The sequence below is a fragment of the Benincasa hispida genome, chromosome 3 (assembly GCF_009727055.1).
Source record: "Benincasa hispida cultivar B227 chromosome 3, ASM972705v1, whole genome shotgun sequence".
Classification (NCBI taxonomy): domain Eukaryota; kingdom Viridiplantae; phylum Streptophyta; class Magnoliopsida; order Cucurbitales; family Cucurbitaceae; genus Benincasa; species Benincasa hispida.
In genome coordinates this window covers 60,556,178-60,583,388 of record NC_052351.1, presented here as the reverse complement: position 1 = coordinate 60,583,388, position 27,211 = coordinate 60,556,178, and the positions used below count along the sequence as shown (strand labels likewise).

General features: G+C 34.5%; 1 protein-coding gene across 1 annotated transcript; it reads right to left on the bottom strand.

Moving 5' to 3' along the window:
- Positions 1-4,303: 4,303 nt before the first annotated feature.
- Positions 4,304-6,504, bottom strand: LOC120074057 (transcription factor MYBC1-like). Its single transcript, XM_039027045.1, has one exon. The coding sequence runs from the start codon at positions 6,009-6,011 to the stop codon at positions 5,106-5,108; it is 906 nt and encodes a 301-aa protein (XP_038882973.1). The 5' UTR covers positions 6,012-6,504; the 3' UTR covers positions 4,304-5,105.
- Positions 6,505-27,211: the final 20,707 nt, after the last annotated feature.

Sequence of the window (27,211 nt, the reverse complement as noted above, 5' to 3'; positions counted from 1 at the left end):
TTCATTAATTGTAAGTTACTCTACTAAAGGCCTATAATCGAACTCTTCGCGTTGTAGATATATTTTTATGTCCATTGATATAAATAATCAACAGTAAGTCGATCCTTCACAAATCGCTCGTAATTACAGATTGATCAAATTATCGTTTTACTTCGATAATCTAACTCCTTAAGTCCCACTGATCTTCTAATGAACAACCTATTTATAGTCCTACTATAAACAAAACTCTCTCGGTCCGGTCTTATACAAATTCTTTGCATAGAGTATCTCCACTTGCATGCCTCCACATGAACGATTAGAATCAACTCGTATGTTACACTTTACAACTCTTTTAACAATAACAAAGTGAGTCGTATCTGTAGTGTCACCAGGATAAGACACCCAAGCTTATCAATATACTACAGACCATTTGGGTTATTACTTAACATGATCCACCTATATGTCTACCACATACCGTTCAAGTTTCATAAAATAATCTTGGATCTTTCTTTAGTGGATGATTGCATATATAAAATAATCAACAATTATTTCAAATAATATATTAACTACAAGGCTCTATGGCATACATCCCAACACCCTAATGACCTCATGAACCCAACCCAACCCAAACTATACGTTTATCAACTCATTTGAGTTGGGTTGGGTTCAAAAAAATGAAAATTTTATCGATTGGATTAGTTCTTGTGTCCACCTAAAATAATCTAAACCAACACAAACTTATCATTAATTTTAAAATATATTTTCTTTTACTTATAATACAATTATATATGCATATATTAATTTTAATTTTGTTTTATTTAATGATTTTTATGGATAATCTAGTCTCCAACAACTCCTAAAAATAATTTTTTAGAACTTGGGATAGAAAATTTTCAGAATATAAATTGAAATTGAGTTGTTAATTCAATATATGAAAATAATTTAAAAAACTAGTACATATTAATGGTTTACTACTGTTAAGAACAAAAATTTAAATAAATGATCCAAGTAACTAAAACAATCCAACCGGAATCTTTCATAGTTGAGTTGGGTTTACTTTTTAATAAATGCAATTGAGTTGGGTGTAAAAAAATTTTCAAGCCAACTCAACCCAATCTGTAAATATCTCTAATTTTTTTAAGGGTTGTGTCACTTGTAAAGGCACAATTCTTTTTCCTTTCATTTCACACATGTATACAAATGCTGTTAACCATCATTGATTGGGCTGTTTGGATTTTTGCAAATAGTTTTCAACCCACACTTTTTTTTGCAAATATGTTATAACACTGGGTTTTTTGTGTATGGATGGCTCTTTTTTAGGGAGTCAAATAAAAAGTGGGTACCTTTTTGAAATTGAATGAAAAGTGGCCTTTTGCTTATGTTAACATCTTGTGAATTTACTCATTCAATCCTAAAACTCATCTGCGCACTGTGATTTATAAGTTTTCTTGATACTTGATACTTGATACTTGATACTTTATACTTGATACTTAATCCTTGATCCTCGATCTTTGATACTTGATCCTCAATACTTGATGCTCAATGTTTGATGCTCTATGCTCTATGCTCTATGTTTTATGTTATATGATCTATGCTATATAATAGCCACATGCTACTTGATCCTCGATACTTGATGCTTCATGTTTGATGCATTACACTTATGCTCCATGTTATATGCTCTATGTTATATACTAGCTACATGCTACTCGATCCTCAATACTCTACGCCCTATGTTGTATGTTCTATGCTTGATTCAGAAGTTTACTTGATGCTCGATGCTCTAATGTTATAAACTCCATGTTTGATGCTGATTCAAAGAAATGTAAAAAAAAAAAAAAAAAAAAAAAAAAAAAAGGAAAAAAAAAGAAAAAAAAGAAAGAAAGAATGCAAAGAAGGGAAAAAAAGAAGCCATACACAAAAAGAACAAAGAAAAAAAGAAAGAAGAATGCAGAAAGAAAAACGAAAAAAAAAAAAAAAAAAAACTACAAACAAAGAAATAGAAGAAAATGAATTTAGGGTTAAAGTGGTAATTTTACAAAGTGATAACATAAGAAGAAGGCCAAATTTCATTGGTTTTTCAAAATGGTACCCATTTTTTATTTGTGCCTTTTATTTTGGCCATGTATGTCATTTTTCCATAAAACTGCCCTATTCTAAGATTTAACCTCTAAAATTTAATATGCATTTTGATTCTCTTAACCTTAAAACAATACTACCATTGTTGAACTTTAATTTGACACGAGTAAGCCAACTAGATAAAATAATTTCATATGGGTAAAAAAAAACAAAAATAAAAAACCAATTGAATGAGAAAATAAAAAAGAAAAAAAGAACCAAGATTTTAACACGTCATTTTTAATTTATTTAGATGATCTGCTCATATTTGCATTCGGTTGCCATATTGTATCAAATCATAACTCGTACACAAGTCACATCAACATTCAAAGAACAATGTTAACAACAAAGACGTATAAGAATCAAAGTTTGAAGTTAAGAAAATGTGATCGCAACTTTATAATAAAGTAAAGCACTAAATAACACCGACATTAAAGCAAAGTTTACTTAAACCACTAATTCAACCTAAAACTAAAAATAGAAACTAAAAGGATGTGTTAACCATAGAAAAAGTATATATGCCATTTGGGAGCTTTAAAAGGGGTAGAATCTGTCTCTCACACAACCAAGAAAGTAAGTGTCATGTACAAAAAGAGAGAACTAGTTCATCTCCAAAGAAAGGAAAAGGGGGAAAAAAAGAATAAAAACCAAAAAAAAAAAAAAAAAAAAAAAAAGATATTGAATTTGGTGTGCCCAATGGACCTACACTGCAATTTGATGTGCCATTAAAAGAGAATGAAAGAAAGCCAATCAACTTTCTTATCCAATTCAAAAGCCTTCCTTTTTTTTTTTCTTTTTGTGAAAAATTATCCTTCAATCAACTTTAATAATACTAATAATACCCAAACCATTTTTAGGGACTTTGATTTTTCAGCCATTCTAGATTCTTAAATGTTAAATAAAGTTCCATTTGATAATGCTTTTAGTCTTTAGTCTTTTTGAAAAAAGAAAATATACTTAATTTATAAATTCTAGTTTTTATGTTGTATTATCAAGCCATGAGAACTATTTTTGAGATATTATCAAACTATAAAAATGAAATTCTAACTTTTAAAATTATATAATTTGAGTGAAAAAGAATCTGTTTTCGTTCCAAGCTAAGTTATTTTGGGGAACTGATACCATTGTTCTGGCATCATCTTACTAAAAAATGACAAGATAAATTAAAGAGTAACGTAATGATGGTTTATAATGATTAGATGATAGTTAAAATAATCGACCGAGTGAAGAGATAGAACAATAGTTAGAATGACAAATTTGAAAGAAATCATACCGAAAGACATAATTTTCCTTGCAACCCCCTTTATAAAGGGCACAATTATGGGGGGGCAAAAAAAAAAAAAACCTAGTAGTCAACTGTGAAAAAAGTTCCATAAAGCAAAGAGCATAACTAGCACTATAAAGGACACCCTTAAGAGCTAAGGGCCCCCTACCCCCAACCAAACCAACTCCCTTCACCCTCACCTTTTCACTTCTCCTTCATTTCTTAAGAAGTCAGAAAATGGAATGAATTGCCGTGAACCAACTTCCTTTGAATATGAAATCAATGCCCGACCTGATTCAAACTTGAATGCTGAAATAGATCACTTAGAAAACCCACAAAGTGCAGAAAGGCCCTTGATGAAGCAAGAAACTTCAGTTTTTCCATTAAAAAAACACCTACAGATTTCATCGATTAAGTGATCCCTTCCATTCATTGCAGAGGATGATGAATATACTTCATCATCTCTCACTTATCAAAAAACTGACATGTCTACGAAACACATCACCACCTGATATCGCTGAGTACAGAGTAGATTCAAGCAAAAAAGGCTTCTTTGACTTTACCAAACAGTGAGTTAAATATACTTCATCAAATAAATCTCTCATGGTGGCCATGGCTAATAGTAACAGCAAGCTTACAGGATATTGGTAGGGGCATGGAATCCAAAAGAACAGCTTTTCAAAAGTCAAAAACTTATCGAGTACTGTATCACATAGAAGTTATGAAGATTTGAACCTTCGACCTTGAAATTCAAGGTATTCAACTACTGTTGAGCTGAGCTATGTTCAAGTTATCTTAACAGTAATTAATCAATGAAGAATAAAAAGAGTCTGAATTGCAAGTATTCATCATTAATGACCATTTCACTTGCGCTGTGGTACTAGTGCTATTAATCAATAGTCATACACATCAAAATAAACTACAAGCTGCAAGTTGTTCAGATCATAAAGGAAATAAGGTTAAAAGATATGGATTCATTTACTGAGATGTCAAAATGATCACATCAAAATGTTCACGTAACAGTGTCAATACACCAACATTCTAATGAACTCAGAATTGTTAAAATAGATGCTCAAATACTATGAATTTTTCAACTTTTATAATATACAAGTGAGAGAAATACTATCTCTGCAGAAAACTGACCTAGGGATAGATATCACATGCCCGCATCATCATAATCCGTCGTCCTTCGAGCTCTAAATCCAAAAAATAAAACTCAGCTGGTTGCTTCTTCATCCCAACAATATCAACATATGAACCTCTTCCACCCTGATTACACAAGCAGCAGCAGGTTCTTGGATTTTATGAACCTCAATTTGATATCTGAATAACTGCAAGCAGAAAAATCTAATTGCATTATTTTCTGTTCGAGCCACACGAGGAGGAACTGATCGTCAGATATGATAGACAGCAACCAATAAAGAACAGGACATGTGGGGGAAACTTGACAGACGAAAGATAAACTCCCTACCTCCCTCTATTTACCACCATTAAAGGGATGGGTCTCTCTACTACCTATATGTAAAAGGAGTAAGCTAGTGAACACTTTGGGTTTGGTCATGAGTTTCATATTTTAATGACAGCCAAGCCAACTAAATAGATATGGAGGTACATTAGAAAGAACTATATAGAAACAACAACTAAGATAACATCAAGATTTTCAGATCAGACCCATAATACATTTATACCAATTTCCACAAGAATTAGAACAGAACAGAAAAGATCAGTGAAGAGGAACAAACAAAGCTCAATCATCCCCAGTAGGAAATAAGGTGAGGACTTTTCTTCCTCCGCTGGCATTGGCTGATTCCAAATCCTCTATGTAATTAGGAACTGAATTATGCACTGATGCTCCCATTCTATGGATAGGCTGGGACTGTCTAGCTAAAAATGGATGCTCAAACTGCCCATTCGGTGGCGAACCGAAATGCCCGACCTGCCGATGATACGGCGGCTGGAGCTGTGAATGGCTGGCGACAGCAGCAGCAGCAGCCATCTGCTGCTGGTGATGGTGGTGTTGCTGCAGAGTGGCCATGGGAACAAAGGGCAAGAAATGGTCTGAACTAGTACGAGCAGAGTGAAGCAAATGGGGTGGAACTGGGGAGCTAGCAAACAAATGGTCGGTGGCGGGGTCGGAGGAACCAACCAAAGCGCCACCGCCGCCACCGCCGCCGCCGGACAAGCCCTGCATCCGCTTGAGATAGAGGCGGTACTTCTGCAAATGGCTAGCTACGTTCTCTCTAGTCAAGCCATCTACACTCATGAGCTGCATTATGGTCTTGGGGACGGCATTTTTGATCCCCAAATGAGCAACAGCATCGACGAAACGCTTGTGGAGTTGAGGCGTCCAAACAAGGCGTGGCCGCTTGAGGGTCCGAGCCGGCTCGTCACCGGCGGCGCCGGAGCCCAAATCGGCAGAATCACCGAAATCCGCCGAGTTGGGCGGAGCAATTCCGTTGCCAGAGCCAGGCAGAGGATTCGAAAGCGGCGGAGATGGGCAAGGCAACGGCGGACTGCTATTGCTAGGATTCTGAATATCAAAAGCCAAAGCTAGATCGGGGGTTATTAGGGTTTGAGAAAGAGGCATCAATTCATCTGGAGATGGAAGCTCCTCTTCCCACCTAGAGAACCAATTCGAGTGTTCTTCTCTCATTATTCCCCAAATCAAACTCCAACCCAATTCACTGTTCTTCCTCCTGGTCAACAGTTCAAACCCCCCTTTCAAGAAGAAGCCCAAAAACAACAAAAATTTCCAGAAACTAAAGAGAACCCAAGTCAATTAATACGATTAGCAACAGTAATAAACAGAAATAGACAAAACCCAGATACAAGAATCCTTCTGTGAATCAAAAGAACACAGAGAAACAGAGAAAAGGGAAGATGGGCAAGGATGATTCTGAAGATTAAGATGAAGGGGGTCAAGAACTATGAGGGCGATGGATGATGAAGAAGGGGGGTCACAATTCACAAAAGGGTTGAAGATGAAGAGAGGTTCGAGGTGGATCTTGTTTTCTTGTAGCTTTTTTTTTTCTTCTCTCTTTTTCTCTTAGTTTTTCTCTCACTAGGGACCGGGGGCGTGGAGGTACTGTTGCTGATGCTCTCTTTACCCTCATATTTTTTTTTCTTTTCTTTTTTTCCTTCTTGTTTGTTTGTTTCTTATGTTTTTTTTTTTAAATCTTTTTTATGAGAATTATTTTCCTGGATTTATGGGTCTCATTAATAATACCTGAAAGTGAGTGTTGTAAAGATCCATAAGATTTTGTTCCCTTCATCATTTCATCCAGCGCGTCTTCTCACGCGCATTTGATATCATCTATTAATTTCTATTGAAAAAAAATTATTTTTTATGGGAAGTTATCGATTTAAATCCAAATTCAAGTGTATCAATTTACATTTTTAACTAAAATTTCATTTGCATATTTATGAGAAAGGTTTCTTGTACATGCACGAAGTCACTTGTTGCTCTATGATATATACTATAATATACACAAAAGTACAATTGTTGAAGAAAATTTATAGTAGACTCATTAGAGGTTTTTTTTTAATTTGAGATAGGACTTTTCTATCATATGGTAGGATTAGGCTACTTTTTTCTTTTCATTAATGGAGCATTTTTCAATTCTAGGTTATCATTCAATTTCATCGACTTTTGGTAGAAACAAAGATTATTTGCATAAGATTTTTTTTCCAATGGAGTAATTACATTCTTAAATCGATTGCCTAATTGGTCATCGTTCTTTTTTTATTTCATGTCGACCTTGAGCATGATTTTTCTTCCATCTGTTGCAGTGGGCACATGAGTTCTCTAAGCTCAGATGAATGTCTCCTCTCTTATTAGTTCTTTAAGCTCTTCTAGGCTCACCCCCACAAGTTCTTTGAGCTTTATTAAGCTCTCCCTATAGGTTATCTATGCTCTCCTAGGTTCTTCAAGGGTTCTCTACGCTCACTCTCAAAGCTCACCCCATGGGTTCTTTGAGCTCTTCTACGCTCTCATAAGCTCTCTTAAGCTCTCCATGGGTTCTTTGAACTCACTCTAAGCTCCCTATGGGTCCATTAATCTCCACTAGGCTCTCTCCATAGATTCTCTGAGCTCCGCTAAGCTCTTCCTATGAGTTCTCTGAACTCACTCTTTAAGCTCCCCATGGGTTCTTTAAGCTCACTCTTTAAGCTCTCCATGGGTCCTCTGATCTCACTCTAAGTTCCTCATGGGTCCATTAAGCTCCACTAGGCTCTTCTTGTGGGCACTTTGAGCTCCATTTGGCTCTTCCCATGGGTTCTCTAAGTTCACTCTCTAGCCTCCCCATCATAGGTTCACTACGCTCCATTAGGCTCTTCCTCATGGGTTCTCCAGCCTTCACTAAACTCTTCTTATGGATTTTCTAAGCACCTTTAGGCTCTCTACATATGTCCTTTAAGTTCCTCTAGGTTCTCTCTATGGGTTAACTCATCATGCCTAGACTTCTCTAGGCTCAGGTTCTCCTAGGCTCCTCATGCCTAGTCTTTTCCAGGCACGGACTTTCCTAGGCTCCTTATGCTTAGGCTTCTCGAAGCTCAGACCTTCCTAGGCTCCTCATTTTAAGGCTTCTCAAGGCTCAGGCCCTCCTAATTTTCTCGTACCATGCTTATCTAGGCTTGGGCGCTCTTAGACTTCTTATGCCTAAACTTCTCTACCTGAGCTTTCCTAGGCTTTCTCTAGAGCTACCCTTCTAGACTCCTCTAGACTTAGGTCTATCTCAGCCTCTTAGATTCGACCTATCTTGATAAATCTATCCAATACATATTTCATATTTGTGGCAGGGTCAAACAAACATTCTTCTTGGTTATTACATGAATCTTTTCAAATCCTATGTTCTAATATACATATTTTTGGTTAACAATATTTTTACTAGTATTTCTCCTTTAATTTAGCTTATTTTCGTACAATTATGCATGTTTTTAATAAAATAAATGCAAGTAATCAGTCCATTAGTGATCGAAGTAAGAAAGGCACATGCGCAAGGTGTTTTCTTGTTTATTTAATGTATTGGGGTAAAAGTGTTAGTTTCCAAATGAATTAACCCATTTTGTCTTATGTGCAGGAATTCTGTTATTTTGCCAAAATGTGTCATTTCACTCTAAAAATATCGAAGCACCATTTTCTCAGTTCAAATCAAATAATATCATTTTTGCTCTAGTATTCCTCCTTTAACTCCAAAGTTGTCTAGAGAAGTTGGTAGCATGGATTTCAACCTTTCTCAACCATGGTAAAAAGCTATAAAAAGCCTCTCAAGCTTCACTTTAGAGGAGACTAGTCATAAGGAAGCTTCACAATTTCTCTACTCATGAAGTCTTAGCTTTAAGTCAAGAACGAAAATTTCTTAAATCCTCCAACACTTCCACTTCCTACTCAAGAAGTCTAACCCTTACCTAGTGACAGAATTGGAAGTCCCGATTCTCCTAGAAAGAGATTGAATTGAGCAAGACAGGAGACCTCTTAAGTGCTTCAACTTCCCTTAAACAATGAGATTTTCACTTGTTTACATTTCACTCTTGAAATTTTATGTATTAATGATTGATCATTTAATGAAGAATTCTCATATTTCATCTATGTCGAGTTAAGTATTTAATATGATTTGAGTATGTGGATGGATTGAGCATGGTGTAATGTGATACTATGTTGTTGTTTTTTATTTTTACTAATGTCATTTTTCTTATTGAATTGCATGATTAATCTTGTTAATTTGAGCTACCACTTAAATTATAAGTTTAAGTACTTAAAAGACTTGAGCAACAAGTGGATTTCACAAGAAAATATGACTTAGACTTTAGATATAGAGCATCACGTGACCTTAAAAATATGGAGCAATATAGAATAAAAGATTGAATATTTGATTCTCTAAGTTCTAATTATCCACTAAAAGGAAGGTTTAGTTGAGGCTCCAAGAGATACTTAGAAAAATATTGAGTAGAAGTTGAATCTAGTTTATGGCACTTTGGTAAAATGCAGCTAGAATGTGGACAATTTTATACAAAACTTTCCTTAGTGGCTAAAAAATAACTTTTTCCATTGAATTGTTTGCATTTCTTTTACCAATCATCTATCATTTTATTTACTTGGATTATCGAGTTACTTTTTAAAACCACACTACAAGAAACTAATTTTTTCAATAGTCTCTTGGAGTTTCGAAACTTAAAATATTTTCTATTTCATATTATCACCATCCTTTGTTTCAGGAGGTTACAATACCGATTTTAGGTTGGGATTTATATCTTAAATCTTTGTAGTTAATTAATTATCTAATAATTATTTAATTGAATCAATATGCAATATCAAATTATTCGTTTATGTAACAAGTATTACAGTGCATAAGAGTGCAACTACGGATCTATATTGTGATTTGCCATATAGTTAATGAATGAAGAGTAATTAATTAACGAGTTTAGTTAATTAATCTTTTGTCATTGAAGTTTATAATCTGCAGGTCCATAAGATCCTTTTGCTAGCTCATAACAGACCAACAAGGATCAAATTTGTTCTCAAAGGGGGGAACCAGAGAAGTGTTCTCTATATTTTTGCTTTCTTTAAAATCCTTACCTTCTTTCAACCAGGTGATACCTATCATGAAATGCATGTTTTAGTTCTTTATTTTCATACTTTTACTGAGGAAAAATGAATTCTTGCATGTATTTTCCCCTTGATTTAGGCTTTAATGGATAAATGAGCTTATGAGGGTTTTGGTTGTCTTAAAAGGTGATATTTACGGATTTTAGTTGGTTTTATGAACTTTGGCAAGTGATTTTGACCAATTTGAAGAATTTTATTCAATGCGGCCGCATTGCCAAATTTCACTATGGTCGCATTGCCAAATTTCACTACAGCTGCATCACTGAGCTCTAATTTTTTAGATATTGACCAGTTGTGGGAGGCTGCATTTTTCTTCTTCCAATCAAATGTCCAACCCCGTAATCATCTAATAAACCCTCAGAGCTTGAATCTCAGCTTTCCTCAACCAATTTGGAGCCTATAAAAGGAAGAAAAATTCCTCATTTCAACACGCAACTCTCCATCCACGATTCTCTCACAATTTACTTACGTTTCTACCATTTTAGTCAGTCACCCTTAGGCAATTTCTCAACTTCTCAAGTTAGTATCGTAAAAAACGAAAGGTGATGACTAGATCGGAAGTTTCGTCGCTTAAAAAAATGTTTTTTGCATTCGAGCAAAAGAAGGCGGTCATGAAACAAGGCGATAGTGTTGAGATAACCACCGCGGAGCATGTAAACTTGGTGGAAGAGGATAAGGAGCCCTTGCAATGTAGGAACGCCAAAGAAGGAAAGAGAAGCGAGGGAGAAGTGATCGCATTGCCCGCCTTATCTGGAAAGCGGTTGGCCGCCCGCTTGACTGCCAAAACAAAAAGGGTTAAGGAAGGCTTCTAAGAACTGAGAATGGAGGCCAAAGTTCTCATCGTTGCGACCAAGTTTCACCATGAAACGCGCGATGAGAACATTGAGGAAGTGGGCACCATAACGCAAGATCAGACCACAAAATCTATGGACAATGTGAAGCGTGCCACACTTGGATTTGAAAAATAGATGAGGGAAGAAAATGATGAAGAGAAGAGAAAACGAATGGAAAAGGCTGAGCACGTAAAGTACAATTTGAAGAAAATACAAGAGGAAAAATGTGCGTTAAGGGAGGAAGACGAGAAAAAGAAGGCGACGAGCAAAAGGAAGCAGCCCGAGAAAGAAGTAGCCACAAGAAAAGATGCGACACCAAAGAAGGTGGCGCCCAAAAAGGATGATAAGAGCAAGACGACCATAATAGAGAAAGAATCATAGAAGAAACAATCAGCAAAAAACAAAAAGATGCGCTAAGAATGGTTGCCGCTCTAATTCGTCAAAAGAAATCTTCTTTCCAAAGCCAAGTTTCACTGGGACAATTAGAACGTCATTCTCAAAGCCAAGGGGGCAGCTATTCTTCCCATCGCTGGTCACTAGTTTGTGCACAGTGATAGGGACAAGACTCTCAAACTATCTCCACAATAGTATGATATTGTCCACTTTGAGCATAAACCCTCACGACTTTGTTTTTTGTTTCACCCCAAAAGGCCTTATACCAATGGAAATAGTCGTCCTCACTTATATACCCATGATTCTCCTCTTATCTAACCAATGTGGGACTTTAGTCGCATTCCCAATACACAGCTTAGGGTTTCTTTGAGGAAGAAGAAGAGTTGGCAGTGAAAGGTATGGTCACAAATCATTCTTTTTGCCGCCTCATACAACTACCACCTTAAGCCAAAGTGGCTCAGCCAAAACAACCAGTAAAGCAGCCGTCCTAATAGCAAGCTTCATCGCCTCCCAAATCTTCTCAACCAAAAAAAAGAAGAGTGAATATTGAAAGGGTTACTGCAACACCCCAAGTTGAGAAGACTCATCCCTCCCGTTGTAGACAAACCCCTTCGCCTAAGCTTAGACCAGCCATTCACCAGTATCAGGACGACTTTGATGTAGAATCACTTTCATCGCTAACTCATAGAGAGCCGTTTAGGTTAGGCGTTGATCTAAATCAGCGCCCTTCCCCTCTTAATAAGCCATCTCTCCCTCTTTTGCCCATTGAACCAAAAATCCCAATGCTTCCACCCTTTACCAAAAGAAACAAGGCAGGCTCCAATTCTTGTCGAGCCCAAGTTCTTAAGCGTTCCACTTTTTCCCGCTGCTAATTACCCAAGCCTACCAATTCCTACCTTCGAAGTAAGAGGAGGTTCCAGCATTGGTGAGGCAAGTGAGTGCCCAGGGGGAGAAAACAATCAACGCCAAGTTCCTATCACATCTAAGAGGAAGACCATCTAGAAGATGATGAATGCTACAGATTTCTCCATGATGACCTACGAGAACCTATCTTGGGAGGTCTAGACGACTTGTCACGGTGTCAAAATACCATCACATAGCAATTGAACAAACTGGTATGACAAAAACAAGCACTCATTACTCCACAAAATAAATTAAGAGAATTTATCCACAAACGAGTCTAGACGGCTCAATGCCAGCAAATGTTGACTAGGACTTTTATCTGCCAGCAAACACAAAGACAACATGAACAATTCTATTTCATGATACAATTCTTCCAGGATGTTCTTGCTCGCTTAGTGGTTAGACCAGCCATTCTTTCGTATCTCCAAGCTCTATTACAATTCCCAGAGGATCTACTGCCTCAAGATCACAACAACAACGATGCAAGCAAAAATTAAATTTGGGGGTGTTTTCTTTGAAGTTTTCATATATTTTTTGTTGTATCCTTGCATCACATATTTTCTAATTAATCAATGAATTTCGTTCCAAGTGCTAACTGCTCTATACTTTTTCTTTATGCTCGTCACTTGTATATCTTTATTGCTTTCTTAATATGCTTATTTGTTTTGTTGTGTTCCATAAATGACCTCAATGATGATACTTGTACTAGTCGACGCATTGATTAGTAGGATTGGTTTTAGTACTTAGCTGTAGGACTTTGCCTTAGGAAATATTTCTTGAAGTTAGTATGCGTGTAAGCTTTATCTCATACCTCTTTTGCAATATCTTTCTAAGCTATCAAATATTTTGATTTTCAGCAATGAGAACCTTGTTGCCCTCTACATTTGGGAGTGGGAAAGGTTTGAGCTAAAAAAGTAAAAATTTTTAATTTATATATACATATATGTACATACATACATATCCATATATGTATGTACATACATATATGGATAGATAGATAGATATTTTTACTAATGCATTGAGATTGGAACCCGCTCGTAACTGGATGCCTGCATGACACCCATGGGGGCCACAATGAAGATAGGAATCATGTTCAACGCAACGCAACTCTGCTGCCTATATTGAAAATTTCCAAAGACATGAATTAAATCTAAAAAGAGCGCCTTGCTTGTAGTTAGATGTCTGTATGACACTCGTGGGGGCAAGCCAAAACGAAGGTAAGATGCTCGGATCAGCGCATAGTCAAAATAAGTACATCAAGGAGAATCTTTTTGTTAAATTTTGAATAAAAAGCCCATTCCTAAAAATAAAATATAAGACAGCTTTGCAAATGGGTAAAGGAATTTTGAGAAATAAGCTTGTCGCATCTAAGTTAGAAATATCTTTGTAGGCAAAAGAATTAAGCCAAGGAAGACAATGCTCTTACTAATCTAGAATAGGAGGCACTTTAAGGGGTCTAGGCAATGCGTCAAAACTTTTAAGATATATTAAGAATCTAGATATATGCTTGAAGACAAGCATTGTTTTAAATTTGGGGGTGTGATAACTTGTAGAAATACAAGTTATTTTACCTCTTTTATCTAAAATAAATAAGAAAAACCATGGATAATGCGACAAAGTTGGTAAGAAATTCATGATTTCATTATATTATGCAATCGCATGTGTACAACATCTCATAACCCTTAAAAGTTATAAAATTGTGCTTTTTGAAATACGGAAATCGTATCATGTGATCAACAGTTCATCGTGGAGGAAATTCCTAACACTAACAATAAAATCGCATAGCTGGAGATGCATAGACTCATGCAATAGAAGAAAGGGAAGGTGACATGATGCATAGACAGTGGAAGTCAAATCAAATACCAAGTTGGTAGCTAACAAGAAAAGTTCAAGGCAGAGCCAATGAACTTCTGATGTGAAGTAGACAGCGCATTAGGGTATGGAATTTAATGCATGCTGTCAGAATAATCATTAATGAGAGATAGAAAAGCTACCTCATGATGCCTATAAATACCTTACAAGATTCCTATGAAAAAGAGAAGTAAGGAGACGTTGGAAAAACTCTGAAAAAAATTTCACTTCACATATTTCTTTCGAGCCTCGTGAAATCTTAAGTGAAAACTCAAAAGCTCTCTTAAAGTAAAAGAGAAGTCATCTTCTTCAACACAATCCTCAAGAAGTAGTTGTTTAAAGAGTCAGAAGGAATAAGAAACTATCACCTATGGCTTGACTTTCTATCTCTATCTCTATATCTTCTTTTTACTATAGTTGTTCATATTGTGTAAAATGTTGAAAAACTCATTTTATCAATATGAATGCATTCACAGTTTATTATTCATCTATCTCTTCGTCTTTATCCATGAGTAACTAATTTCTGTATGGGTTGAGAATCATTGCAACTAACATGAACTAAGTAAAGCTTGATCATGTATTCAACATGTTTTATGCATGCTTTGTAAGCTATTTGAATCAGTTGAAAGATTGCTTTAAATAGAATGAGCCTACGCTTGAAAAAATAAAGGATTTAGACTACATAAAACAAAAAGAGATTACCTTTAGAAATAAAGAAATATCTCTTTCATTAAAAGCTCATCGCATGCATCCTAGAAATAGGACAATGTGGCTAAATACACTGAGAAGTGTAGTTATGATTTGCGAGTAATTTGCTTGAACGCATGGTCTGTGCATTTACTTAGGGAATGTTAGTGTATATGTGCCTCAACCTTAATTCATCCCTTGAAAAACTCCATTGCATTGCATAAGCTACTTCCATTACGATCAATGCATTCATCATCTTTCATTTCAACATGTAGGAACATAAACTCATAGCCTTTATTTAACAACAAACTAGCATCAAGATCGAAACAATAGTGTCATCGGATCAATAGTAAGCAATCCCTATGTTTAATCCTAAACTCACCAGGCGTCTAGTTAGATTTAACTTGAATTTAATTAGGCAAAAAAATGCATTCTTGAAAACATCATAGAGCATTTAACCATCGCATATATCAAAACGTATCAACAATGTGGATGTCTTAGGGTTGCTATGGCTGAATCAATTTCGCACTTCATACCACTTTGTTTTACACATTCTCTTTATTGAATTTAAAGGTAAAATTGGTAAGTTAAACTAGTCATTTAATTTAACAATCTAGGAGAGTCCTAATGCTAAGAAGGTTAAGGTGAAAATAGATGTCACATAAGGATATGGGACTAAGAGTCTTGAAATAAGATGTCATGTCACCTTAGAAATATTAGGCATTAGTTGCTTATACCTCCTAAAGGAACTTGATACAAGATTGAGCAGGAGTAATTTTCATGAGCCTTGAAATAAGATGTCATGTCATTATCCTAGTATAAGGCAGCCTCATCGCTTAAGGCATAGAACATGAAAGGTTGAATCATTGTTTACCCCTATTTATCCATCATTGTTTATTGCTTTTAAGTTAATTTCCTGCCCATCACAATATAAACTTCCCATTGGTTACTTTGGTTTTATTGGTCCACTGTCGTAATCAAATTAAAAAGTAGACCTAGTTTGGTACGATTCGTTACTTAAGAATACTTCAAAATTATTAATTCATCGATAGTGTATGCTTGCACTTAGATCTCATCTATCTCTATTTCCATCACTCAGACATATTTGGTCGATCAAAAGGCTTTCAGAAACCGGATCTCTTACCAAAGTCATAATGAGGAAGATCAAGAAGATGAATCTTATTGTGAAGAAGAGTCGTTCGACAAAGGTAATTTTCCATATGCTTAACATCTCTTTCGGTATATTTTTCTATTTTAATTCTACTTGGAGCTAAACTGCCCGAATTAATCGCTTTCGCTGCGGAATCGAATCGTTCGTTCACTTTCCACATACACAAATCTATGATCAACTACAAATAAGATCCTACGAGACACAAAATTGTTGTTACTCTTACAATTAGCTCCCATCTTGCCAAACCATTCCAAGCAGAGGAAACTAAATTGCTTTAAAGCAAATACATCTCTCCAAAGTCCATGGACTTGTCTCAGTTGCTTGAATAAAGGTGTATTACCTAAAAACTTCAATCACACATCTATCATCTCCATTCCAACTCCAAAGTGCAAGAATCCATGTATGGTGAATGATTTTCATCCTATGAATTGATGTGATGTTATAAACTTATTGCTAAGGTTATAGTTAATTGCCCAAAGCTTATTCTTTACTTGTATATTATTTTGCTATTTTAGAGTGCCTTTATTCGTGTAGGTTTATTGTTGATAACATTATTATTGCTTTGAAACGTCTACACCATATTAATTGTTGTGTTGCTAAAAAAGGTAATGATTCTTTAAAATTGGATATATATATTAAGCTTAGTGGAATTTTCTTTACTGCATGGTCAATAAACTGGGGTTTAGTGCTAAATGGATATATCTTATTCATGTGTGTCAAATTTATTTCCTTCCAAATTCTAATTAACAAAGAAAGCTAAAAAATCTTCGGGATTTCAGTAGGTCTAAGACAAAGATATCCTCTTTTCCCTTATATTTTTCTGCTTTGTGTTGAAGGTTTGTCAAGCCTTTCTTTGTAAAGCATAGTTAATAAAATAGATCTTTGGTTTAAAAGGTGCTAAAATGGCCCTTTTTATTACCATCTTCTTTGTGCCGATGATAACCTTTTATGTTTATCGTGGTCTATCGCGGTCAATCACAATCTACCTCTGATAGATAGTGATATTTTGCTATACTTGAAAATATTTCCATCATTTTTATCATTTAAAACAATTACTCATTTTGGTCCCTAAACTTTCATAGTTGTAACAATTTTATCTTGGTTGATAACGATTTATTCCATGTACTCTCAAATTTGTAACAATTTAGTTTCTATATTTTGAAATTTTGTAACAGCTTAGTTGCTATTGGAAAAATTCTCTTCAAAATGAAGTGCCAACTTTTATTACGTACCGGCTTAGTTTTTATAGTTTATAAAAAAATTAATTTCAGGCATGAACAATTTATCAATTTACATGTAATTTTTTTTATTTAAATATTAATAATATTTTTTTAAATTATAAATAAAGTGTTATAAATTGTTTTAGTATAAAGACTAAATTGTATTTATTAAAGTTCAAGAACTAAGTTGGTATAAATTTGAAAGTACGGAGACTAAATCATTACCAATTTAAGAGATTAAATTATTAACTTCATGAAAGTTTAGGGACCAAAAGTGTTCATTAGCCTTAAAATTTTAAAAGTTAAATACTTTTTCTAGAATGAAAAAAAAAATAAAAAATATATTGAAACTAACTGTTTAAGTGCATTCATAAAATTGACAAATGAATAGAAAGTGAAAATTTTGAGATTTGAAATTTTCAATATGAAAAATAGCTTAATTTGATTGTAAAATTATAAAATTGATAAATGAAAATAGTATGATGAGTTAGATAAAGAAAAAAAGTTTAGCGTAAGAAGTTTGTCAAATTATTTCTAATATTTATGATTTTACCTTATTCTATCATTAATAATTAATAACGGAATTATTTTTTTACTAAAAAAGTAGCTCAATTATTTTTAAATGTAAAAGAAAAAGATACATTAAAACTAAAAAGTAGCTCAACTATTTCCAATATTTATGATTTTGTTGTTCATTCTAAAAATTATTTCTAAAATTTATAATTTTACCTTATTATAAATATCATAACATATGCGTAAAGTAGATACCAATTCTTAGTATCAAAAGATCAAGTAGTATTTACCATTATTTCATGTATTGTTCATATGTCTCGAAATTACATATTATTAGTATCCATGCAATCCACCTCCTACCTACTAAATTACCTATAAATCATTCGGTGGATTTTGTAAATATACACCCGTTGGGGAAGATTCAAAGAAAGTGAAGAATCTGGAGAAATTTCTTATTTTTGTTATTTTATTTTATTTTATTTATTTATATATTATATTTTATTTATTTTAATATTATATTTTCTCTATATTCGTATTTTCGTTGTACGTTGTTTTATTCTTAATTTTTGCAATAGTTATCAGCCCGAGCTTTTGCTGGTTCTCCTGCAAGGTAGGTCATTTTCTCCTATTTATTATAATTAATAAATTAAATATTATTTTATATATATTAAATTTCTAATATAAATACAATGTTTTGTATTAGTATTATCGTGACAAACCTTACAAAATTAGAATTCGCAACCCTTGACATTTGTGACAATAATTATTAGACATGGGTGCTTGATGTCGAAATACACCTGGATGTAATGAAACTTGGGGAAAAAATTAAAGGAGGGAATACGACATTAAGTCAGGGAACGACAAAAGCCATGATTTTCCTCAATCATCATCTCCACAAGGGATTAAAAATGGAATATCTAACAGTGAAAGACCATTGTATCTTGTGGAAGAATTTGAAAGAATGATATGATCATCAGAAAACAATTATTCTTCTTAAACCTCGTTATGAATGGATGCATTTGAGGCTCCAAGATTCTAAATCAGTAAGTGATTACAACTATGCTTTATTTAAAATCAGTTCAAAATTTTTGTTATGTGGAGAGAAAATTACTGATGTTAATATGTTAAAAAAGACATTTTCTATATTTCATGTCCCGAATATGCTCCTATAGCAGCAATATTGAGAGAAAGGTTTTAAACAGTATTCTGAAATAATTTTATGTCTTCTCGTGGCTAAACAAAATAACGAGTTATTTATGAAGAACCATAAATCTCAACCAATTAGAACAACACTATTCCCTGAAGTGAATGTTGTGAATTTTAATAATCGTGGATCGAGGTCGTGACTGTGTCAGAGGAAGAAATAATTATTATTTTCGTTGTGATTGTTCTAATCATCCGAGTTTCAAAAGAACCGCTTGAAATGATGATTATAAAGGAAAGGCTCCACAAGATAAGAATTCAAAAGGTGGTGAGAAAAATTGCTCACGATGTGGCATGATTGAGCATTGGTCATATATTTGTCGTACATCAAAACACTTAGTTGATATATATCAAGCATCCCTAAAGGAAAAAGGGGGAAATGTGGAAACAAATTTTTCATGCCAAGATAATGATATATTTGCCTCATCCAATCTGACAAATTTGGATGTGACAGACTTTCTTGAATCTCTTGAAAAGAAAGCTGAGATTCAAGAAAGTCTGTCACAGTTGATGAACATCAAGTATTTCTTTTGACTTTGAGAATATCTAGACCTAATGTTTTTTTTTTAATCTATCTTCATGTTTTTCCCCCTTAATTAATGTTAACCTTTCTATATTCTAAGTATTATTTTTTTCTTATTGTGATTATTTTCTTTTAATGAAGAAATATGTTGGGTGATTAAAAAGTGAGTAAAGAAGATTCATGTCTTACAACTACACACACAATACTTACGAGTAAAAATACTTTTCCAAATTTACAATGTTGGAAGCACAAGTTAATACAATATCAAGTTCTGCAAATCTATTTAACGATTCGAAAAACAAATATTATTTGTCCTAGAGGAACAAAATTTACAATTGATAGTGCATTATTTTCTAGTCAATCAAAGAGAAATCTACTGAATTTTAAAGATATACGTTGCGATGGTTATCATATTGAGATTGTTAGAAAAAATGAAATAGAATATCTCTATATCATATCTATTGTCTCACATGAAAAAAGTATACTGGAAAAGTTGTTTGTCTTATCTTCTAGATTATATTATACTCATATGCGAGTAATTGAAACATAACCAACAATGAACTTAAAGTTAATGAATCCAAATATATTCAGAATTTGACATGACTGATTGGGTTATCTAGGGTCTATAATGATGAGAAGAATTATTGAGAATTTAAATGGACACCCATTGAAGAGCTAGAAGATTCTTAAATCTAATGAATTATCATGTGACGTTTGCTCTTAAGGAAAATTAATAATTAGATCATCACAAGCTGGGAACTGAATCACCTACATTTTTAGAACGAAGTCATGGTGATATATGTGGACCTATTAACCCACCAAATGGACCGTTTAGATATTTTATGATATTAATAGATGCATCCAATAGATGGTCACACGTGTGCTTATTATCAAGTCGAAATCTTGCATTTTCAAGATTACTTGCTCAAATAATTAAGTTAAGAGCACAGTTTCCTAATTATACAATTAAGACCATTCATTTTGATAATGTTAATGAATTTACATCCTAAGCTTTTGATAATTATTATATGTCAATTGGGATACGTGTTAACATCATGTAATTCATGTTCATACACAAGTTCAGCATAATCATTTATAAAATGTTTGCAATTAATTGCTAGACTATTGCTTATGAGAGTTAGCTTCCTACATCTGTATGGGGACATGCTATTTTGCATGTTGTTTCTCTTATACATATTAGGCCATTAGCTTATCATAAGTACTTGCCATTACACTTAGCTTATGGTCATGAGCCAAATATTTTCCATCTGAGAATTTTTTGATATGCAATATATATTTCAATTGCTCACCACAACGTATTAAGATGGATCCTCAAAGGAGGTTAGGAATATATGTTGGATTTGATCCCCCATCAATTATTAAATATTTTGAACTCCCGATGGGTGATGTATTTACTGCACAATTTCCTAATTATCATTTTAATGACACAAATTTTCCAACATTAGGGGGAGGAATTAAGAAGTTGGAAAAATAAATTACATGGAATGCATTATTGTTATCTCATTTAGATCCCCATACAGATCAATGTGACCTTGAAGTTTAGAAAATAATTCATTTGCAAAATATAGCAAATTAGTTACTAGATACATTTATAGATGCAAATAAAGTATTCAAGTCACATATACGAGCTGCAAATGTTCCATCGAAATTTGATATTCCAACACAACAAGATATCATTAATGAGTCTGGGACACGCCAGAACCATGGTAGACCAATGTATTCCAAAGATAAAATCCTCAAAAAAAAAATAATTAAAAATAAAAAAAGACTTGGTTAAGGATGTAAATACCTATGAAGAGATCTTTGACATGACTAGTGAGGCCGAAGGTGAAATACCTAAAGATAATAATGAGATTTCAATCTACTATGTCATGATAGGGAAAAGATAAAATCGAACTAATGTAGTTATTGACAACATTTTTTTCGTATAATGTTACTCTTGATATTTTATCTGAAAATGAGGATTCTGAACCAAAATTTGTTGAAGAATATCGACATAGAAAAGACTGACTTCAGTGGAAAGAAGTAATCAAGACAGAATTAAACCCACTTTCAAAACGTTAGGTTTTTGGACCAGTGTCCGAACACTAGAAGGTGTCAAATCTGTGGGATACAAATGGGTCTTTTTGAGAAAAATAAATGAAAATAATGAAATAATCTTGCATAAGGTGTTTCACAAAGACATGACATGGATTATGAGGAGACATATTTGAAAGGATCGAATCCCAAGCGGGGGTGTGTGATTGCCTTGCAATTTTATTTTCGATTTTATATAAACAAAATACGGTAAAAAAAATAATAAGATAATGAATAACATTCAAGATTAGTATGCATTTAAGAGAAGAAAAGAGGGAAGAGTTAAACCTTACCTTTGTAGATTCCCAAATTCTTCACAATTCCCTCTGTCTTCTCCAGAACGTCTCTTCACTAACCAAGGGACACCACCATAAGTGAAATCTTGTTGTTCTCTAGGATCCCAAGAATTGGATGTGTGGTCTCCAAGACTTGGAAGAGGAAGAAGTAGTAGAGAAAAGAAGAGATATTTTGAGAGAAGTTGTAGGAGACTATGATTTAGAATTCCTAATTCAACTATGTCATGAACATGGGTATGAAAACCTATTTATAGAGATGAGGGGTGAGCCCCTTCTCCTAGTCTTTCATATTCTAAATTTTATTTAATTAATTAGTCCAATAATTAAATAACCTTATATATTAAATCCAATTTAATATATATAATTAATAAATAAATAAATAAACATCTCATATTTATTTATCTCTACTTCTCAAAAATTAATTAATTAATTAACCATTAATTAATCAATTAAACGACTATATTAAATCATATTTAATATAGAATTAATCAATATATAGTTATCCCATATTTATATGTATACATCTCTTTAATATTTGAATCTTATTCAAATATTTTACTCTCTTAATTATAGATCACATCTATAATTAACCATATCATATTAATCTCATTAATATGTAATTGACTTGAACAATTCAAACCATTCCTTTTATATATCCTTTAGTGAGCTAACAAAGAACCTTATAGACCTACAGATTAGAAGCTTCAATGATTAATTACACTTTTTAATTAAATTAATCAATTTTTATTAACTATTAGTCACTCCACTAAAGATCGATAGTTGCACTCTTTGCACTATAGATTTATTTCTGTGTCCAAGGATATAACCAATCAATAGAGAGTCAAGCAGAGAAGAAGTGTACTTCATAAATAGGAAGAGATATCGAGAAAAAGTGGCAGGCAGAGCAAGCAGACAGAAGAACGAGACCTTAACCTTATAGCTAGAGATCCTGAGGTTCAAAGGGATCCAAATCAAACTAAGAGAAAGGGTAAAGATCAAGTAGTATAAGAAACGACTTCAGAAGGTGAGTCGAGTACCCTGTAGGTGGGAGCAGATCCTCAACTAGAGGATAGAGTGTTTGATAGGATCGCCTGGTTGGTGACGAGTGTAGGGTCCGTAAAGGTAGACCTAGAGAAGAAGTACGACATGAAAGGCTTAAAGGCTTAGATGCAACGACATTTGAAGGTGCCACAAATCCAGTAGACGTTGAGGTCTAGTTAGATTTGGTTGAGAAGTTTTTTGATGTGATGACATGTCCAAACGACTGTATAGTCAGGTTAATAGTGTTCCTATTACAAAAATGAGTCGAGAAATGGTGGAAGATTGTAGACGACAGAAGAAATCAATCAGAGGCTATGATCTAGTCAAAGTTCAGGAAAGCCTTTGAAGATAAGTATTATCCTAGCTCTTTCAGAGAAGCTAGGGGGATGAGTTCCTCAAATTAGTTTAGGGATCGATGACGGCCGCAAAATATGAACAAAAGTTTATAGAGCTATCTCGGTATGCTCTTCCAATTATAGCGAAAGAGAAAGATAAGTGTAAGAGGTTCGAGAATGGTTTGAGGAAGGAAATTCGAACTCCAGTCACTTCTACAACTAACTGGATGGATTTCATTCAGTTAGTTGAGACAACTATCAGAGTTAAGAGGATTTTAGGTGATGTAGATCAGTTGCAGAAGAGAAAAGACGAGTAGCAGAGAGCTCTAGCAGAATAGAGAGGTAAGAGTTCTAGGCCTCACCTCTCTAGACAGTCAAATATGTAAGGACAGGGAGCTGCGAGCCAGCAGGGTTCGAGCAGGAAGAGACCGAGACCTATAGCTCAAGTAAAACAGAAGGTGATTTCTCAAATAGTAGATCGGGTAAAAGCAACTAGAGCCAGAGATGAGGGTTCCAATGGAGCTAAGTAGAAACGAGTAGCAGGACGACCTCAACAATAGAATAGAGTGTATGAAGTGACCCATCAGGAGGCAGAGAAGGCGCCAGATGTTGTAACTGGTAAAGTAACTCTATGTAACCAGTCTTTTTATGTATTATTAAATCCTGGTGTTACACATTCATTCATATCCAGCATGTTTGCATTGCATATAGATAGGATGCTTGAAAGCATGTCTAATAAGTTGCTTATTTCTACACCAGTTGGAGACGTACTAGTAGTGCGAGAATATTATAGGGACTGTGAAGTATTCATTGACAACCAGAGTTTATGGGTTGATCTGATTCCATTAAAATTACTTGAGTTTTATGTTATTTTAGGCATGTATCTTTTGAGTAGGTATTATGCCTCTGTTGATTGTTTTAAGAGAGAGATAGTGTTTAGATGGCCAGAAGAACAAGGGATATTGTTTGTAGGAAGCAAAAGACTTCTTCCTAATAGTTTGATATCAACAATTAAAGCTAGAAAGTTGTTGAGCAAAGGTTGTATTGCCTATACGGAACATGTGGTTGTTTCACAGGATAAGAAGTGGAAGACAGAAGATGTGCCACTCGTGTAGGAATTTCTAGATGTGTTTCTTAAGGAGATGTCAGGTTTGCCACCTGACAAGGAAGTCGAGTTTACTATTGACTTAATTCTAGGTACAACACCTATTTCACAGGCACCATATAGGATGGCACCAGCAAAGCTAAAAGAGCTAAAGGCACAATTATAGAAGTTAGTTGATAAAGGGTATATCAAACCCAACGTGTCACCCTGAGGAGCACCAGTTTTATTTGTAAAGAAGAAAGACGACACTCTCAATTTATGTATAGATTACAGGCAGTTGAATAAAGTGACGATCAAGAATAAGTATCCTTTACATCGCATAGATGATCTCTTTGATCGATTAAAGGAAGCCCTGATGTTCTCTAAGATAGACTTGAGATCAGGATACCATCAGTTAAAGGTAAAAGAAGCAGATGTTCCTAAGACTGCTTTCAAAACTAGATATGAGCACTATGAGTTTCTAGTAATGCAATTTGGTTTGACAAATGCCCCTACGGTATTCATGGACTTAATGAATAGGATATTTCATCCCTATCTGGATCAATTTGTGATTGTTTCCATTGATGACATCTTAGTATATTCCAGTAGCAAGGAAAAGCATGTGGAACATCTGAGGACGATGCTTTAGATATTACGAGAAAAGAAGTTGTATGCTAAGTTCAGTAAGTGTGATTTCTAGCTAGATCAAGTTGTATTTCTGAGGTATGTAGTATCTACAATAGAAGAGATCCTTAGAAGACAGAAGTGATAGTGAACTGGGAACGACGTACTACAGTATCTGAGTTACGTAATTTTCTTGGATTAGCAAGTTACTACAAGCAATTTGTGGAAGGCTTTTCCAGGATAGCTCTTCCATTGACTAATTTGACAAGGAAAGAGTTGAAGTTTGAATGGTCGCCTGAATGTGAACGTAGTTTCTAAGAGTTGAAGCGAAGATTTATGTCAATCGCAATACTTACTCTTCCTACTCTAGGTAAAGAGTTTGAGATTTACTATGATGCATCCCGATAGGGACTAGAATGTGTATGGATGCAGGAGGGTAAAATAGTAGCCTATGCTTCTCGTCAGTTAAAGAAACATGAATGTAATTATCTTACTCATGATTTGGAGTTAGCAATAGTAGTATTAGCTTTGAAGTTGTGGAGGCATTACTTATGTGGTAAGCATTGCCACATATTCACTAATCATAAGAGCTTAAAGTATATTTTTTATCAGAAAGAGCTAAGCTTGAGACAATGATATGGTTAGAATTGATCAAGGATTATGATTGTACTATTGAGTACCATCCAGGTAAAGCAAATGTAGTGGTTGATGCCCTAAATAGGAAGTTAGGAAAGACAAGAGCTACTCTTTGTTCAGTACGAGGTTTACTGTTACAGGAGTTGAAAAGTGCTAGGACTGTTTTAGCAATCGGTCCAAGTAGGGAGTTTGTTAGCTTCATTTCAAGTATGACCTACCTTGGTTGTTGATATTCTTCATGTTAGAAGATTATGATCTCCGTAAGATAGCTGGGGAGGTAAGTAAGAGTCGGAGGACAGACTATGAACTAAGAGTAGATGGAGTTTTGCTCAAAGAAGGCAGGGTATGTACCTAATGCCTTAGCTTTGAAGCAGGCCAGTTTGGAAGAAGTGCATAGTTCAGCATATGCTATGCATCGAGGCAGTACGAAGATGTATAGAACGTTAAAGAAGTCATACTAGTGGCATGGCATGAAAAGAGAGATAGCAAAGTTTGTTGATAAATGTTTGATTTGTCAACAGATAAATCCTGAATGGTAGAGACCGATAGAGTTACTTAATCCACTCTCAGTGCCAGAGTGGAAGTGGAAGCACATTATGATGGATTTCTTATTTGGCTTACCTAGAATGTCGTCAGGTTATGATGGAATTTGGGTAATTGTTGATAGGTTGACTAAGACAGCTAAGTTCTTACCAGTGAAGATCACTTTTACCCTAGACAGGTTGGCCATGCTGTATGTTGATAGGATAATGAGCCAGTTTAGGGTTCTAGTGTAGATAGTGTCAGATCGAGATTCGAGGTTTACTTCGAAGTTATGACCTAGTTTACAAAAAGCTCTAGGCACTAAGCTACATTTCAGTACAACTTTCTATCCGTAGACAGAGCGAATGATGCAGACGTTAGAAGCATACTAAAAGCATGTATATTACATTTTAAAGGAAGTTGGGATATGCATTTATTGTTAATTGAATTTGCGTATAATAACAGTTATCATTCCAGTATTGGAATGGCTTTATGCGAAGTTCTGTATGGAAGACCGTGCAGAACACCTATGTGTTGGAATGAGGTTGGAGAAAGGAAATTGATAGGTCCAAAACTAGTACAGAGACTTTAGATAGTGTTAAGCTAATCAAGGAAATTCTAAAGATAGCCTGAGACAAGCAAAAGAGTTATGCTGACAAGTGAAGAATGGAATTGGAATTTGAGATAGGTGATTAGGTATTCCTTAAGTTATCCCACTGGAAAGGAATACTCGAGTTTGATAAGAAAGGAAAACTGAGTCCAAGGTATGTTGAACCTTATAAGATAATGGAGTAAGTTGGTCCAGCGGCTTATAGGTTAGATTTACCTTCAGAACTATCTCGCATACATGATGTCTTCCATGTGTCGATGTTGAGGGTGTATGTACCAGATCCTACTCATGTGTTACCAGAGCAATTAGTACAGTTAAAGGAAAATCTTACTTATAAGGAGGAACCAGTTGAGATTTTTTATAAAAAGGAGCAGATGCTGGGGAACAAGACGATACCTTTAGTAAAGGTATTATGGAATAATCATGGAGTTGAAGAAACCACTTGGGAGATTGAGGAACAAATGGGGGTAGATACCCTCATTTATTCAGTTGATGGATTTGAAGCAAATTTCAAGGATGAAATTTTATAAGGAGGAGGTAAATTGTAAACCTCGAACCCTATTTTCTCTACATAAGTATGTTAATTAGTATGTTAATTAAGATTAAGAATGAGCTGATATTATGTTCGTAGGGAAGAAGATTGAAAATGATTAAAGAAAGAACAAATATTCTAAGTGATAAGAATGAAGCTCGCGGATGCCAAGTAT

Bases quoted from the DNA above. Each gene is read 5' to 3' on its own strand.
- LOC120074057 (XM_039027045.1), bottom strand. From the start codon at position 6,011: ATGAGAGAAGAACACTCGAATTGGTTCTCTAGGTGGGAAGAGGAGCTT.